Source organism: Hypomesus transpacificus, chromosome 25, assembly GCF_021917145.1.
Source record: "Hypomesus transpacificus isolate Combined female chromosome 25, fHypTra1, whole genome shotgun sequence".
In the NCBI taxonomy this organism is placed as follows: Eukaryota; Metazoa; Chordata; class Actinopteri; order Osmeriformes; family Osmeridae; genus Hypomesus; species Hypomesus transpacificus.
In genome coordinates this window covers 128,327-144,855 of record NC_061084.1, presented here as the reverse complement: position 1 = coordinate 144,855, position 16,529 = coordinate 128,327, and the positions used below count along the sequence as shown (strand labels likewise).

At 48.3% G+C, this 16,529-nt stretch overlaps 2 protein-coding genes across 2 annotated transcripts in view; one reads left to right on the top strand and one right to left on the bottom strand.

Annotated features, from left to right (window-relative positions):
- The window catches only part of si:dkey-33c9.6 (active breakpoint cluster region-related protein), a 4,159-nt gene extending 3,646 nt beyond the window's left edge, over nucleotides 1–513 (top strand). Inside the window, exon 11 of the mRNA XM_047048783.1 lies at nucleotides 484–513. Coding sequence (XP_046904739.1) covers nucleotides 484–513 — 30 coding nt within the window. The remainder of the gene's footprint in view (nucleotides 1–483) is intronic.
- On the bottom strand, nucleotides 90–15,167 carry ntn5 (netrin 5). The gene is given in 8 exon segments (XM_047048942.1): nucleotides 90–1,724; nucleotides 1,726–2,009; nucleotides 2,184–2,264; nucleotides 2,811–2,861; nucleotides 4,927–5,076; nucleotides 6,309–6,497; nucleotides 6,693–8,170; nucleotides 14,806–15,167. Coding segments are annotated over 7 exon segments (2,691 nt in total). The 5' UTR covers nucleotides 8,161–8,170; nucleotides 14,806–15,167; the 3' UTR covers nucleotides 90–1,256.
- Nucleotides 15,168–16,529: the final 1,362 nt, after the last annotated feature.

The window sequence follows — 16,529 nt, the reverse complement described above, 5'->3', positions numbered from 1 at the left end:
ACACATGCACACTCTCCCCCCCTCCTTCCCTCCCTCCCTCCCTCCTCATGTGTGTGAGGTCCCATAGAGGAGTCATCAGTCACCAGGGCTATTTTTCTCCTGCTTTTTATTTTCAATCTCAGGCTACAACATGACGCTGGCCAACCAATCCCTCACACAGAGTTGACCAAAACACCTCAGCTGACGAATGGGAGCCAACCCCATCTGTCTCCTGCCACCGGGCAACAGGGCTGGATGTTCCGGACCCAAAACAGAACCCATGACATCACAAAGGACAAATCCTTTCTAGATCTCTATCTCGTCTGGGACTGAATGTCTGTGCTTTGGTCTATACTCTATCTCAGCCTGCTATGTCCTCTGTCAAACGTATCAAAACGGTGTGTCTGTCCCAACCTTTTATATGGGACTGTGTCTATATATGTGTGTAGGTGTTTGTGTGTGTGGGTATTTGTGTGGGTGTGTGAGTGTGTATATGTCCCCCAGTGGCAGAAGTATAACTGTTTAACAGTATAAGCAGCTGTATGATAGTGTGATAAACTATTGTTTTTATCCCTATGTTAATTTTAACTTGAGGTAGAATGTTCAACTGTGTTATTTTGAGACAAAGCAAAATTTAGTTTTTCTTTCTGACATCATTGAGTAATTTATGGTCTTTAGTCACACAAAACAGAACGTTTGATTTATATCATTTTCTCCATAAAATACAACTAACAAATTCCAAGCATAAATACCCAAAGCAAAATTTAAGAAACAGAAAACAGAAAATAATTTGCCATGATAAGACGTATTAAATCAGAATTTTTGCTACACTTTAGTTTTGTTCAGTCGCTAAAACATTTAGTCAGTAGAAAAAAACATTCTATGTTCTCTGGTTGTGAGACCTCTCTAAACAAGAGTGTTATAGAACGCCTTGTTACAACAGTAGAACTTTACAGAACAAAGGCGCCATGTAGGTTCCGGAAAGAACCATTTAGGATTCCAAACTGCACCAAAGGTTCTATCTGGAACTTAAGGAATCAGAGGAACATTCTTTTTGATGCAGCACCCCTTGATCATCACACACAGCCACACACACTGCTGGGGACAAGAGACTTTGATCGTTTTGGGATCCTTTGAGGCAGGGGAACAGGCATCTGTTTTCGAAGAACCTGGCAACTTCTCTCACGGAGCAGTCAGTGGAGAGGGAAGCCGTTTCTCTAGCCTTCCAGTGTGTGATCTTTCAAACGAGCGAGTTTGAAGTTCTCCCCATTGTGGTGCTATTCCATGTCGCCAAACTCCTTGGAGAGAAGGGGTCGAGCCCATCTTTTGTTTTCCCCCCTCATGGCTGGTCCTTTCTCTCTCCATCCTCCCGTTTCAGACGGGACTCTGCGTGGAGCAGACGAGAGCGGGGAGGGAGGGAGAGGGGGGGGGCTGAGGGGGGGGGCTGAGGGGGGGGCTGAGGGCTCCGTGTGAGTTTGGCCGTGTGAAGAGTGCGTGTGGAAGTGTGTGTTCGGCGTGACAGATTCCTCGGCCTCCTGCGCGGGTGTGTCTCCCGCAACGACCGAGTGTGTGTGTGTTGGTGGAGGATGTGTGTGTGCTGTGTACGCCTCAGTCTCTTGCTCTGGTATGAGATGAGGTGGGATATACCCCTTCTGGGGCTTGGCTATCCCCCCCTGGTGGTCCGGAGACTTCAGAGGGCAGCGCCCCCTCTTATCCTGCCCCCTGAACCCCCTCAGTTTGGGGGTTCCAGTGCTCACGCCACTGCAGTGCCAACGTCGACCTATCAGCCACCAGTCTGCTCTCCTCCGGGCCCCAGCCCCGCCCACCTTCCTCCGCACCAATCAGTAGGTATGTCCGGCCCACGTGGAGGGCGGGGCAGCCGCAGCCCAGGTCCCGGTCAGGGACCCAGAGGGCCTGGGGGCCTCTGCGCACGCGCGAGGGAGACCCTGTACGAAAGACGGTCTGGATCCAGATGGAGAACTGCCACCAGGGACCAGAACGTTCCATCCCCCGTATCTGAACCTTCAAAACTGGGGTGGGGGGTGGGGGAGAGACGAGAGAGAGACATTGGGGGTAAGAGGGAGTGGGGGCAGACATAGAGAGGAAAGAGAGAGAGTAAGAGCTGAAGGTGGCAATGAGATTTAGAGTGTGTTTATTGATAATGAAAATCAACCACCAGGCATGTTTACAAAGAGAACACCAACCATAGTCTTTTAGACAGTAGGTCTCCAGATTCATCTTAACTTCGACCTGGGAGGGCTGGCAGTATGAAATACATTCCTCAGCTAAAAGAGAGGAATAGATACGGACAAAGACAAAGACAGAGAGAGAGAGATAGAAAGAGAGAGAGACAGAGATAAAAAGACAGAGAGAGAAAGACAGATAGAGAGAGAGAGAGAGAGAGAGAGAGAGAGAGAGAGAGAGAGAGAGAGAGAGAGAGAGAGAGAGAGAGAGAGAGAGAGAGAGAGAGAGAGAGAGAGAGAGAGAGTGTGTGAGAATGTAACGAATGAGCGAGGGCATATTCTAGCAGGCACATCAGCACATGTCTTTTCCACTAATTACAATATGCCTGCTTGTATTTGTCATCACAGTATCCTGTAACTAACAGATGACTCTATGCAACAGGTGAAACATTCCTCTCTGCACCACAAGAGGGAAGCAGATAGCAAAAACTGAAAGCCAAGAACACAATACCTGCAACCTACAAAAAAAGTATCACAGCTCAGTTGAATATACAGTAATTGGAAGTATTGTATAATATATATTCTATTTTATTTCATTTAGATATTCGAAAGTTTGTTGGTCCTTTTTTGCAAAGCAGTTTTCCTCACCTATGCTGTATTGAGGCTGATACATGGCGGTGGGGGAAACCTCTTGGATTCCTGAGTGCATAAAGACATTGACATACACAGGTGAATGGAATGCATATACAAACGCCTTTGAGCTTGTCCTTGCTGAAACACATGGGCTGCCTTTGTGCGCTAAGTGACAGGTTATTGAGTGTGTTGTGCGTGTCTATGTGTGCGTGCGTGTTTGTGTGCGTCCGTAATGGTCAAGAATGTGAATATGTGGGCTATGTGCACATGCCTCTCGGTGGAATGTCCATGCAGGAGATGAGTGTGTGTCAGGAGGACGGTTTTGTGTGTGTGTGTGTGTGGTCGTGTGGGGTCCTGTGGGGTCCGAAAAAATGCCCCCCGACAACCACCCACACACTTACACTGTTCTCCAGTAAGAAAACAAAGCCAGATGATGTGTTTCTTTTGAAGTGTCTCTGCTAACACCTAGCCAGTAGCAGACGCATTTCACTTAATGTGTGTGCTTGCATGTGGGTGACTTGCTGTGCGAACCATATATTATCCTGGCCCCTCCGATCAGTGTGTGTGTGGCTTGCAAGGCCCTCCATATATTACCACCGCTCTCTCGATCTCTCTCTGCCCCTATGCCTCTCTCGTCCTCCCTGACACAACTGGGGCACTGACACCCTACACCCCCACCCGGCTGACTGGGGGGGGGGGGGGGGGGGGGGCAAAAGCCAATGGAGAGGTGTGTGTGTGTGCGTGTGCGTGTGCTTTTGGTTGAAGTCAGTTTTAAAGCCTCAATGTATCTGTGTGTGACCTTAGTCCATTGTAGAGGATGCGATGAGTACAGTAGACACCTGGCGCGTTCACCTCAAAGCTCACAGCTTTACTGATTATACAACCCTGGCTCATTCTTTTGACGATGAGAGTGCGCCAGTGTGTGTGTGTGCGATAAGTGAACTTCCTGTGCCACAAAAGGTGGGGGATTCACGGTGGCTGACTTTGTTTTTAGCTCGCGGTCTCCCTTTGGTGCATGGGGCGCAGGGAAGGAGGAGGGAGAGAGAGCGAGAGAGAGCGAGAGAGAGAGAGAGAGAGAGAGAGAGAGCGAGAGAGAGAGAGAGAGAGAGAGAGAGAGAGAGAGAGGGAAAGAGGGAAAGAGGGGGAGAGGGAGAGAGGGGGAAGAGAGAGAGAGCAGCTATAGATAGCCCCCTTAAGATGGACAAGTAGTAAAAACAAACACGGTTTTCTTTCACTCACTCCTTTCACTGGGAGAGTTATGAGTCTGGACTTGTGACGGGCTCTCTGAGCGGGGCGACAGGTGCGAAGCCGGTGTGGCTAGCGCCCGCATGATCGGAGAAAGGTTTAGAAAGTGTCGCCGTCCGCCGGTTCTCTTGTCGGCACTCCCGCTATTAGCCGCAGCAACACGTGCGGATTAGCGCTCGCCGTTGGTAAAGCGGGCAGCGACGGCCAAGAAAAAGCGTCCGAAAATCCCTCAGATTCTGAATCGTTAATCCTAGATCAGAATAGAGGGTTCATGGAGGCCTAACTGGCTGCCGTGGAAACTGTCGCTAAGAGGGAAATACCGGGTAACCCGGACACACCTCAGCCAGATATATAGGACTCAGTGAGACCTACAGCGGTCACTTTAGATCTGAGTTTAATAAGGTGTTAGTGCTGTTGGTTCAAGGATTAATCTAAACCAGGTCAAGAGCAAACAAGGCTGGAGGAGAGAGGAGAGTCACTGAGTTTGTCCTCATGAGTGACAATGACATTAATTGACTCTTGAAAGCCAACATTGTGTTCTCATATAAGCCTACTCTTTAGTCATCAACAGAAATTTGAGTTTGTGTTCTGATGGATTCTGAAGAGTTATTTTAGTCTATTCTCACATTGACTATCAATTAAGCCTTGAAGGCCAGTTAATAATAAAATACACTGTTATTTTGACATGTAAAGCAGTATATATGTCACAAACATGTTGCATTTCATATACTGGATAGAACTGTAGTACCTACTAAATTGCATGTGGTAAAAGTATGCAATTTGGGATTCAGGTTATGTAAAGTCTAGATCCAAGATGGCAGACAGTATCTCAGACGTGATCATATTTCCCCATACTACTGGTGAAACTGTGCATGGGCAGACTTACGTATACAGGGGCGCAGAGGAGAGCTTCCCTGCTTGTACCCAGCGGCACAGCGGTTACATCTGAGCCCTGTCACGCCGTCCCGACATAGACACTGACCAGACGTCTGGTTACACCAGTGGCCCACCGCACCCATAGGGTGACACTGACATGCTGGGGGGTGAGAGACACAGACAGATACAAGGAGAGAGAGAGAGAGAGAGAGAGAAAGAGAGAGAGATTCAGAGAGAGAGAGAGAGAGAGAGAGAGAGAGAGAGAGAGAGAGAGAGAGAGAGAGAGAGAGAGAGACAGAGAGAGAGCAACTGTTATAAAGTAATCCACATAATTGAATTGAATTGGACATTTGACTTGTACAGAAGTCAGTGCAACACCCACAAGTTATCCTCGAAGACCAAGTAGAATGATAATGAAGAAAGACGTGGAGGAGTAGGAGTAGAAAAATAGTGGAAGGAGATCGTGAGGGGTAGGAGGGAGAAGAGAGAAACAGAGGGAGTGGAAGCTCTCTATGTAAGTGGGTCTGTTTCAACTCCAGTGTGCTACTTTAAACAAACTCCAACAGCTACTCCAAACACTCCACTGGCTAAAAGAATGAGGCCTATCTGTATTTCTAGCAGGTGTAAATCACACAGACGTTAACAACATCAACGGGGAGAGGTACACCTGTGTGGGAGGCTTCAATCGAAAAAACACTATGTTAATATTGCAAAGATAGTTAGAATAAATAGATAAAATTATAGTGGTCATTATTCGAGAAAATATGGATAGCTGGTAAAACACAATATTGGACTTATTTTTGTCAGCAGTAAAACGCACACTTGGCCACACGCACCCAGCCATGACAGTGTCTAAATCCAACCCACTGTCATCCTAATGAGCAGTGTGCCACCGGGTGTCACTGTCACTAAGGACATGTGACCTGTCAAAGGTCAAGGGTCAAGGCAGATGCCAGCCAGCAGGACACAAGAGAAGGAAGAGCAAGCCTACACACACACACAAATACACAAACACACACACACAAAATACAGGCTAGCACGCAAATACACCACACAGGTTCACACACACACACACTTCTCACCATGTGGAACCAGCCCATAAACACAGTGACTCGGCTTAGAGCAGGCAGACCCATACAGGACTAGGTGGTGTGTATACTTAGATGCAAATCCATACTGAGAGCTATACCTTCCAACAGACAGGCAGACACACACCAACATAAACTCAGTCTCACACTTAGAATTTCTGGCAAGGAAATGTATAGCTAGTCACACACATGTACTTAACCTCTTAAGCATGGACAAGTGCGCTATCCCCCCCCCCACACACACACACACACACACATGCGCACACACACACACACCCATCGGGGGGGTGTTTATGTGACTGACGTTGGCAGGCCTTGCGGTGGCTGGGGGTCTTGCTGTGGTCTCGCGTGTAGCCGTTGTGGCAGTACTGGCAGTGGCGCCCTGCTGTGTGGTGCCGACACTTCAGACACACGCCCCCACTGCGCCGGCCTGACTGCTGGAACACCTCCATGCTGAACCTACACTTGGAGGAGTGGCCGTTACACTCACATGCTGGGGAAGGGAAGGAGGGTGGGAGAGGAGGGAGGGAGGGAGGTGGAGAAACACTTTCATAATGAAATACTGTGCCAATGCCTGTGTGGTAACAGCCCAGATTATATGCTGCTACAAGTTTACACACAAATAAGACACATTCTGTCACCCCCCCCCCAAAATGTAAAACCACGCACAGACACAAGATGTACTCACAGACACATGGGTGAGGCTGAGAGGGCGTGGCTCGTTGCCAGGGCCGGTCGTAGTAAAAGTCCTCACACACATCACAGTCCGCCCCCGCCGTGTGATGCTCGCACACACACACAGCCCGTCCTGAGTCGTCGCGGCGACACCGAGAGGCGTGGCCATTGCATTTACACCGACCCCCCACCTGAAGATCCGAGAGCGCCAGGGGGGGGCGGACAGGAGGGGAGGACATTAGCGGAGAGGGACGAGTCAACTGAAGATTCCTCGACTTCTGTCTGGAGTTACGATTGTTGTTCCTCCGTCGCCTGAATTCCCGCCCCTTGTTGTCCCGCCCCTGACCCTCAACCCTCCAATCACAATTCCCATCCTGGCATGGCCACAAATGGTGTCCCTCCCTCTTGCGGCCACGCCCTTTCCCCTTGTTAGTTCCTTTCTTAGAGGAAGTAGACGTATCCCTGGGATGTGGGTCCCCATCTTCCTTCCTGGTCACGTTATGCCCCTCCTCCCCCTGCCCCGCCCCTTTGTTGTGGCCCCGCCTCCAGGATTTATCCATCTTTTCAGCCCCGTTCCTCCCTCTGTTTTCTGTATTTTTTGTCCTTGTCTCCTTTTCCACAAAGCCCAACATGTTATCCCCAGTGACCTTATCTCCAGTCACACCTTTGGAGCCTGCCCGCCACCTCAAAACCCCACCACCTCCCCTTAAGACGCCTCCACCCTCCCCTGCCTTCTCCTCAACCTTCCTCACCCTCGGCTCAGGCTGGTGGAACACCACCCGGATGTCCGTGGCCGTCACCCAGTCTTGGAGGGTGGGGCTGTAGTCGAAGTCCGGTGAGGAGGGCCTTCCGTCCAGGGTGGAGAAGGCCAACACCATGCCCCCCCGGTGCCTCTGCAGAGGCCGGGGGTCAGAGCACAGTGGCTCCGTCTCCTGGTGCCTGGTCTGGGCCACGGTCTGGGCCGGCATGCCGAATCTCCCAGGGCAGTCGCTGGAGTAGTGCTGCATGGGCTTCCAGGTCCTCCCGTGGTCCATGGACTTGAGGACGGAGATGGAGACCGGATCGGAGGGCTCCCCCTGCTGGCAGAACTGCAGGCTGATGTAGGTGACCTCGAAGCGCCTGCCTAGGGGGAGGGTGACGGCCCAGTCCCCGCCGTCCGACACCCCTCCCTGGGCTGCCCAGCAGGTCAGGTTGTGGGGGTTGTGGAGATCGGTGAGGGCGGAGATGTTGGCGTCGTGCTCGGAGGGTCCCCGCACGGAGTGGGCGGCGCTGACGGGGAGCCCGTAGGCGGCGTTGATGAATTCTGACAGGCAGTGGCGCGGACGGCCGTTCAGGTGATAACACGGGTCATGCGGCGAGGTCCAGCTCAGAGGGGAATGGGAGAGGGCCGGGGAGAGGAGGGACGGTGGGAGGGAAAGGAGGAGGAGGAAGAGAGAGAGGGAGGGAGGGGAGAAGGGAGGGGAGAAGGGCAGGAACATCATGTCATCGAGCCTGTAGGATTGAAAGACAGAAAAAGTGAGTGTGTGTGGGTGGTGGGGGGGGGGAAGGGGTTCAAATCATGAAAGGAATTATTTCATTTATACGACTTGCTTTTGAAGCCAAAAGTGGGGCTATTCCGAGAGAGACCTCCTGGGTCAGGCTTTTTATTACAAACATACTAGTCCTCACCACCACAATGAATCCTACGATTGCAAGTGAGATTACAACTAGTACTATCAATGGAAAATCTCTATGGTTCAGGCATATTTGGTCCGATACATTCTTTCAGTTATCTCTTAAGGTGTCTATAGGTACCAGGAATTGGTACCGCTTCTGAAAATCTATTTAATTAAGGTTCTCTCTTGGGGGAACGAGTGTGGATGTGTGACCAACCAAGCGGGTCTGTCTGCAGATGACAGAAACCATGCCCAACAGCTGGGTCTAAAACACAAGCTGGACGACATCCATCAAGTTTATGGTCGTCCCTTTCACATCTCTCCTCAGGCTTTAGACGCACATGCGATATGGACTCCGAGGGCAGCGTGGAGAGAAAGAGAGTAAGAAACAGACGGGGTGTGTGTGTGAGATAGAGGGAGAGAAGTGTTTTGGAGAGGAGGGAGAGATGGAGATTAGGAGGGTGGTAGATGGAGGGGAAGATTTATAGGGAGAACGCGAGAAATGCGTGTTCGACTAGAGCCTCTGTCCGGTCGCTTCCGTGGCGCGGACAAACACAGACTTGTAAGTTTCAAGTGCTAACTGTACGTTAACTGTGTTGAACAAATCCTTTCCCGCATTGGAGGGATGGTGATAAATTCATCCCCCCGTCAGGAACTGATACCGGATAAGGTTTGCTAATTTGCGCTGGCGGACATAAGAGAACAATGCATCTATGTACTTATTTCTTGACAAAATTGATATATGAGGACAAAAAGACATGGTGGTTTTTCTAGTCCTCAAGTCGCCTTGGGGAAAGCAAGCACAAGTTCCACACCCAAGATTTCACACTAAACTCACAAAGACGACCATTGTTGGAATCCATCTCGTCCAGTTCCTCCCTGCGCTCTCTCTCTCTATAAATGTCTATCCCATTTGCGTTGGACCTCTCAACTTTCTCCCCCTTTCTCCCCCTCCATACATCTCTCTCTCCTTATTCTCCTCTCCCACTGCCCCTACTGCTGCCTCTTCCGCCTTCTCTACTCTCTCGTCCCCTTTCCCCCCTCGTTCTCTTTCTATCACCTGCCCCCTTCCTTCTGTTATGGGAGTTTTCCTAAGTGCTGCTAGATTGATGATGTCCTAACAAGCGTTTGACACTGACAGCCCAGTCAGCAGGGCAGTATAAACCTACCCCGTAGGAGAGAGGGAGAAGATAGAGGCGAGGGCAAGGGGACAGAGAGGGGAGAGAGGAGAGGGAGAGGAAACGGAGAGAGGAAGAGAGGAGATTAGACGGGGAGAGAGGAGAGAGAGGGGGGAGAGAGGAGAGAGAAAAAGGGTGGAAGGAGAGAGGGGTGAGAGGAGAGAGGGGGGAGAGAGATAGAGAGAGATAGGGAGAAAGGAGAGGGGTGGGGTGAGAGGAGAGAGAGTGGGGAGAGAGAGATAGAGAGAGATGGGGAGAGAGGAGAGGGGTGGGGTGCGGCTCCGGTGCGAGTCATCCTGCTTAATTAGACCTGGGGACGAAACATGAGGCTTCCCCCAGGACCCCCAGCACTGTAGGGGCTCAGAGGGGGGTTAGGATTCCCTCATCCACCGGAATATCTTATATTTCCCTATGCAATCCCTCAAACTAACTGAGAACACCCCTGCCGCCCCCAGAGCTGTGACAGAGTGGACCGGCTGCTCCTGGCCCAGGTGGATGAGGTGTACCGGGGGATATCGGGAGGCGGTGTTTTGCGGCGTTGCTGTTGGAAACGCCACGTTTAGCTGGCGGAGGTGACGAGCGGTCCGACTGTTGACGGTTGCATTCCGAGGGTCTGGTGTACCCCCCTATCCCGATTCCTCGCCCCCCAACCCCTGGACATTCCACACGTGTTGCGACATGCCCCATGGGAACCTGAACACACTGCTAAAAACCCTTGGCCTCATTAATTGATCCTCTGATTAATTGGATCTCAGGTTTCATTAGGCGTCAGTGTCTTGGCTGGGGAAGTCACTGTGGCAATAGGAGAGAGGAAGGGGAGACAGGAGAGAGGAAGGGGAGACAGAAGGGAGGCTGTGATCATTCATTTTCTATGTATGTGGTTATGCTTCACGAAACACTTAATACATCCAACTGTAAAGGCTAAAAAGGAATATCCTATACTGTACATGTAACTTTAAAGAGTTGGCCAAGGATAACATGAGCAGAGTGGCACTGAAATAAGTAAGTAGGTACATTAGTCGGTGGTGGTTGTGGTGGAGGTGGGGGGGTGGAGGAGGAAGGTTGGTTAGCAAGTGAGTGGTTATGGGGGCTAAGGGGGGTAGGGTTGACATTCCTGTAGCATGATCTGACACATATCTTGGTCAGGTTACATCACTAATTAAACATGGTCTGCACCGCCATCACAGCCACTTGATGGATGGATGTTCTTCAGAGAACATCTCTTGGGTCTTCAGTTCACCCCTTCCCCCACACCCGCCTTACATCCCCTCACCAACCCCTCTCCAGCCCCCAGGCCGAATCCGGACCCCCTCACTCCAGAGAAACCAGATCGGCAGTCTGGCACCGCCTGTGAAACCCACCGGATATGGTTTCAACGGTTTTTCTCCGGCGCTTTCCATAAATTCACACGCCCGCCTTGTCGGAAGAACGGGGGGGGGATGAGTGGCATGCCGCGACAATCAAGCTTTCAGACTTTAAAGAACTCTCGTGTGACGTTCCACGACAACTCTCTCACGGAACGAGCACACAAATGACTTCCCAGTATGCGTAGGCCTAGAACTTCACCATAAACATTCACCAACACAACTTCCCCATTTCAAACTCTCAAAGGATACATTTCCTCAACAAACAAAAAACGCATTATCGATCTAGTTTGACCAGGGGGAAAAGTTAACCGAACGGTTAAGGTGATGTCAAGGATATCTCTGGAGGGGTGCTCTTTACGGGCAGCTATGCTCGGCTTGGCAGGCCAAGTGCTGGAAAAATACTTGCTGACAACCCAGGACATGTTTACAGCATAGTCGAACATGGCAGGGTCTGGAGACTGGAGCTCAAGCCCCAGAAGCAGGGTACACAGGTCTAACAACCCACAAGCCCTGTCCTAAGACTTTTACTTGTGTGTGGACACGTGCAGGGCCGGCCCAAGCCTTTTTGGGGACTTAAGCAAAATTGATTTGGGGGCCCCTCGGCATCGCTTATCGTTGCCGATTTAAAAAAAAGAATATATATATATTTACATAATACATTAAACTGTAATTTAATTTGCTCTTGGGGGCCCTCTGGTTGCCACAGGGGCCCTAAGCAGCCGCTTAGTTCGCTTATGCCTTGGGCCGGCCCTGGACACGTGGTACGACTGGCAGTAAAAGTGTGTTAAGAATAATGAATGGGCATTGTGTAAACAAACAGGCTCCAAGGGAGGACACGGTTAAAGAGACTGATGGCAAGGTAAAGGAGGAGAGAGATAAAGCGACTGTGGTGTTTACGTGGAAATGGTGGAAGGAGGATTTCTGGCCTTCGCTACCTGTCAGCTCCACTTGCTGCTTGCGTTCCATGCTGAGCTCTGAGGCTGTGTGTGTGTGTGTGTGTGTGTGTGTGTGTGTGTGTGTGTGTGTGGTGTGTGTGTGTGTGTGTACGTGTGTGTGTGGAGCTAGGTTATAAGGAGCAGATGAGCTGGCTTTGGCCTGTCTCACACGTTTTAACATTCCTCGTCATGGGGAGCAGTCAGGCCTGTGCCCCAGCCGACCACGGCCCTGCGTCACCGCACAGCACGCATCCCAGCGTGACTATACGGAGCAACGAACAAGATGAGGGAAGGGGGAACTCTGGGATGATGACATATTTGTGTCCATGTTGTACAGTAGTCTGCAGACCTAGTTTGGTGTGTCAATATAATCACTTGTATTAGCATTGGATTTGTCTACACCTTGAAGTAGAAGGGTACAGTGAAACTATGCTTATTCTGAAGCTAGTTGTCACAAGATATTCTCTTTGCATCCTGTGCTAAGGCCTGAAGCTGTGTATTGTATCAGACTGCGCTAAATCAAGTCTATCTGGTCAATTACAAAAAGCCAACTGTGTGAAACTGATTCAGGCAGCTGTTTGGGCATGTTGTCACAGCTGACAGTAACACCTTTGTTAATTTCCTATTGTCCTTAGCCCGTTCGAAATACAACACTGCGTCTAAACCCGCGGGGTGAGACATGCAGAGAAACGCAATAGGCTGAAGCCTACTATACCGTCCCTGTATTCCCCAACGGCATTCCGGCCCTCGGTGTGCTCCCGCTTGAGCCCGGCGTGTTATTCCACACGGAGTGGATTCCAGGAGCGCTGTTTTAGGTGTAATAATCTAATTTTAGTGGGGCGGTGAGGGAGGTGCAACTGACAGGCCGCGCAAAATGGATTATCGCAGCTCGTATCTTTAGCTAAAGGCCGCTGTCTCTCAGGTCCTCACCTCCAACAGACCGCCAAAGGGCCTCTCGCGGGGACGCCTGACGTTCAGCCGAGATTCGAGAAGAGAAATGGGAAAGATTTGACAGAAATGACAAATAAACCAATGCCTAAAACATACCAGACACACTTCTGCTTGCCTGCTTTGACATATTTCGGTTCTGAATAAGAAAACATATGCCATGATACTTTTAAAGAGTAAATGTTTTCTCTTTTCCCACGCTAGTTTACAACCTATCACACAAGTTGGCAACGCACATCTCCTTAGAGGTTTCGCTTCAAATGTCGATTTTGAAAAACAGATGGACATGAAATCATTGTCCGTGATTTCATGTAAAAGTAATGCCAAAAACAACCTGAGGCGTAATGGAAATAAAGACGAGACCTTTAGGTCGCCTAATTGTGCGATTAGTGAATTCTTGGTAGACTAATTAATAGCAGGCCACCAGAAGAACTCAATTAAAACAGATTAATATGATATGTTTCTGTTGGTTAATTTTGACTGTTGACTTTGGTTTTGATTTGTCTATGCTGTAGACATTACAATTTAGTTGTATGTAGCCTTAACCTTTGATATGGAAAAAATGTATAAAATCTACCGTATAGTCTATAAAATAGCCTAGTCTGACTAAACATGTGGCTAAATAGGAACTAAACAAATATAGGCTATGTGGGAGAAATTAGCCTGAGCCTATTACACTTATTATTCAACAAGACGTAAATGACCTTGACGGAACTGGGACTAAAACGAAAAATAGTTTAACAATTAAACTAGGCTGCTATTTTTTAATGATGACCTGAACTGTGATGATGATTGCGATTCTAAATATTCTAATGATAATTATTACAAAACTATTGTGGTCAATTATGTCATTTAAACGTTCAGCACACAGCCTACAGCCAACGGCTGTTATCTTTGGAGCTTAAAAAGATTTTTGAAGTGAGCAACTGAGCGAAATAATTTGGATCGTATGGCCTATAACTTAGATAAATGGGTTTAAGAAAAATGCCGGTATTTGGATAATTTAACACAAATGATGGTCATATTTAGTAAGATTATTTTGGCAAGAGTCTTCGTGCGCATAGCCAAACTGTTTCCCATCCTCAATAACCCAAGCATGGTTTCCTTGCAGTAATTAGGATATGCTCAATTTGCTCTAACAAAACAGGATAATTTACGCGCTTTCAATTTAACTACAACCGCTAATTTATTATAATTATCACGATTAATCTTTTTTATTTCTGAAATAAGTAGCTAGCTTACATTCATGATGTAGGCCTGATTAATGTGTGCCTCAGGCCCTGGCAACATTGTTTAAGACAAACAACCGAAGTAGGCTACAGAAAATAGTTAAATACTAACACATATTCACAAAACAAACGGATAAGACCTTTATATAATAAAGGCCAGGCCTAATTTTAACTTGTCTGTCTGTCTGTCTGTTTGTCTGTCTGGCAATTAATATAATACACTAAAATCAACAAAGACAAATATTTTTACTAACACATACATTCACAAAACAAACGGAATTTTATGGCCAGGCCTAATTTTAACTTGTCTGTCTGTCTGTCTGTTTGTCTGTCTGGCAATTAATATAATACACTAAAATCAACAAAGACAAATATTTTTAAGAATTTTTGTCAAATTTGATAAATAGGCTGAATCGCAAATAAATAAACACACACACACAAAATAGACATGGAACCCATTACTGACCCAGATGTTCATTTGATCTCATAAGCACTAGAATAAACTGACCACCAAATTAATACAAAAGGCCTATTTCTTTTGTAAAATGACACTGAAGGGTGCAGCAGTAAGTTATTACGTTTAGCCCCCATGTGTCATTGTGATATACATTTTCTATTAAATCTACAACAATCGAGACTCAACTCGGGAATCTATTTTTTCATACTGAACACAGCTTGTAGCGCGAACTTTGGCACTCTCGTCGACTTCAACCAATCAACTTGTCAATGCCAATTCTAAATATATAACCCTGTGAACCGCGGTGAGAAATAAGCAACAGCCAGACATATGAAGGAAAATATAGATAATACACACCATATGCGTCCCAATGTCGGATCTCCTTTCGCTGTCTGCTCATGCGGTCTGGATCAATAAGAAAAGCAGCGCACAGTAAGTGAACAGTGCGGCCCCGGCTGTGCCGTCTGGAGTGAGGATCCAACTCGCAGCAGAACGCCCCGGTAGGCGGGCGGTTCAGAAAAATTGACGCAAACGCACAGACGCTGCCTCTTCTCAAACAACGCACATCTGCCAAGTATGTCCCTATAGGCTACAGTTGGGTTGGACTGAAGTCCATCTCAGCTGGCGGGCAATTTGAGGATTCTATGAGACAAAGTGGGTGACCTTCGTTCGTACATCATACACGGTCTGAAAAAGCTTCCGATCCGCCAATTTGTTCCAATTATCAGAGGGTGTAGTGGGAACTTCAGTGCGTGCGCATGCTGCTCACACATGTGGTAGTGAAGTGGAACCTACAGCAGACGAACAAAGGCTGATGCAGATGGAAAGCATGAAATAAAAGAAAGAGAAATGATGGAGGGATGGGGCTACGGGTGGATGGGAGAGGAGGAAACTTTCCCAGAGAAACCCATAAAACTGATTGATGACTTCCCTGGAGGAATGTTTCCCCAGGTGTGTGTGTGTGTGTGTGACTATGTGTGTGTGTGACTATGTGTGTGTGTGTGTGACTACGTGCGTGTGTGTGCGTGCTCAAGTAGTTAGAAATGCTATCCTTGGAAGGAGGACAAGTGCAATAAAGTAAATTGAGGGGGGAAACAGCACGATTGTGCATTATCACCATTACATTTTGGCACGTTTTGGTGTGAATAAAAGACACGCCACACTGTTCAGAGCCCTGAGCCAGATGCAATAAAATCACTATCAGACGTGATTTGATAGGTGTATGGCAAGAAACAGGGCCCTAGATGCGTTCACAACCCTTATATAAAGCAATGAGATATTTGATAGCTTAGGGGTCACCCAACTATTGTGGGAGGGTGAGGTTAGTAAACTATGTAATAGTTGTTTTACCCGCCCCTCAGGCAATCTCCATGGAGCTATATAAATGGATGTAAACAAGATGAGGCAATAATCAACTCAACCACTGTCTCTGCCAAACATTCTTCTAAATAATTAGGAAGGTCAACATGCAAGTTATTTTTTTTGACAGATTAAGAACAGATTGTACAAGGTACAGACATTGATGGGTGCTGTCTGACGCAGAGCTGACACCTAAAGTGTTGCAGCATGCTAAAGCAACACAGGAGAACACACAGAAACCAAATCTCCCCCCCCCTATCGAACTCCTTAACCACCAAGCTGCTGCTGGCATTGTAGCAGTGTATGCCAAAGAGCCCTGAAAACTGCCATTCCTAAAATGCCACTAGAGAGATATCCAGGAACTAGGATGGTAACAGGAAACTGGGCGTAAAAATGACTGCTACGGCAATACACCGTATTGATTACGGCAGTGCCGGGGGTCAAAGGTCAACTGAGGCTGCGATGCAGTGTGTAAGCCAGGCAGGCTCCTCTTCAGGACTGGGCTGGGGAGCCCCTCCCTGCTGGGCACCAGACCAGCGCCACCGAAGGCAGAATGTGGTGGCAACCTGCCACCTGTCATGGCCAAAACACATAAAAGTACGGTAAGTCTTCAGGAAACAGACCACAAAACTCATCTCCTTTCTGTTGAAGTGAAAGCGAAATGTAGTTAACCTGACTCATTAACAAAGGATATACTGATATACTGCAGGAATATCTCACTT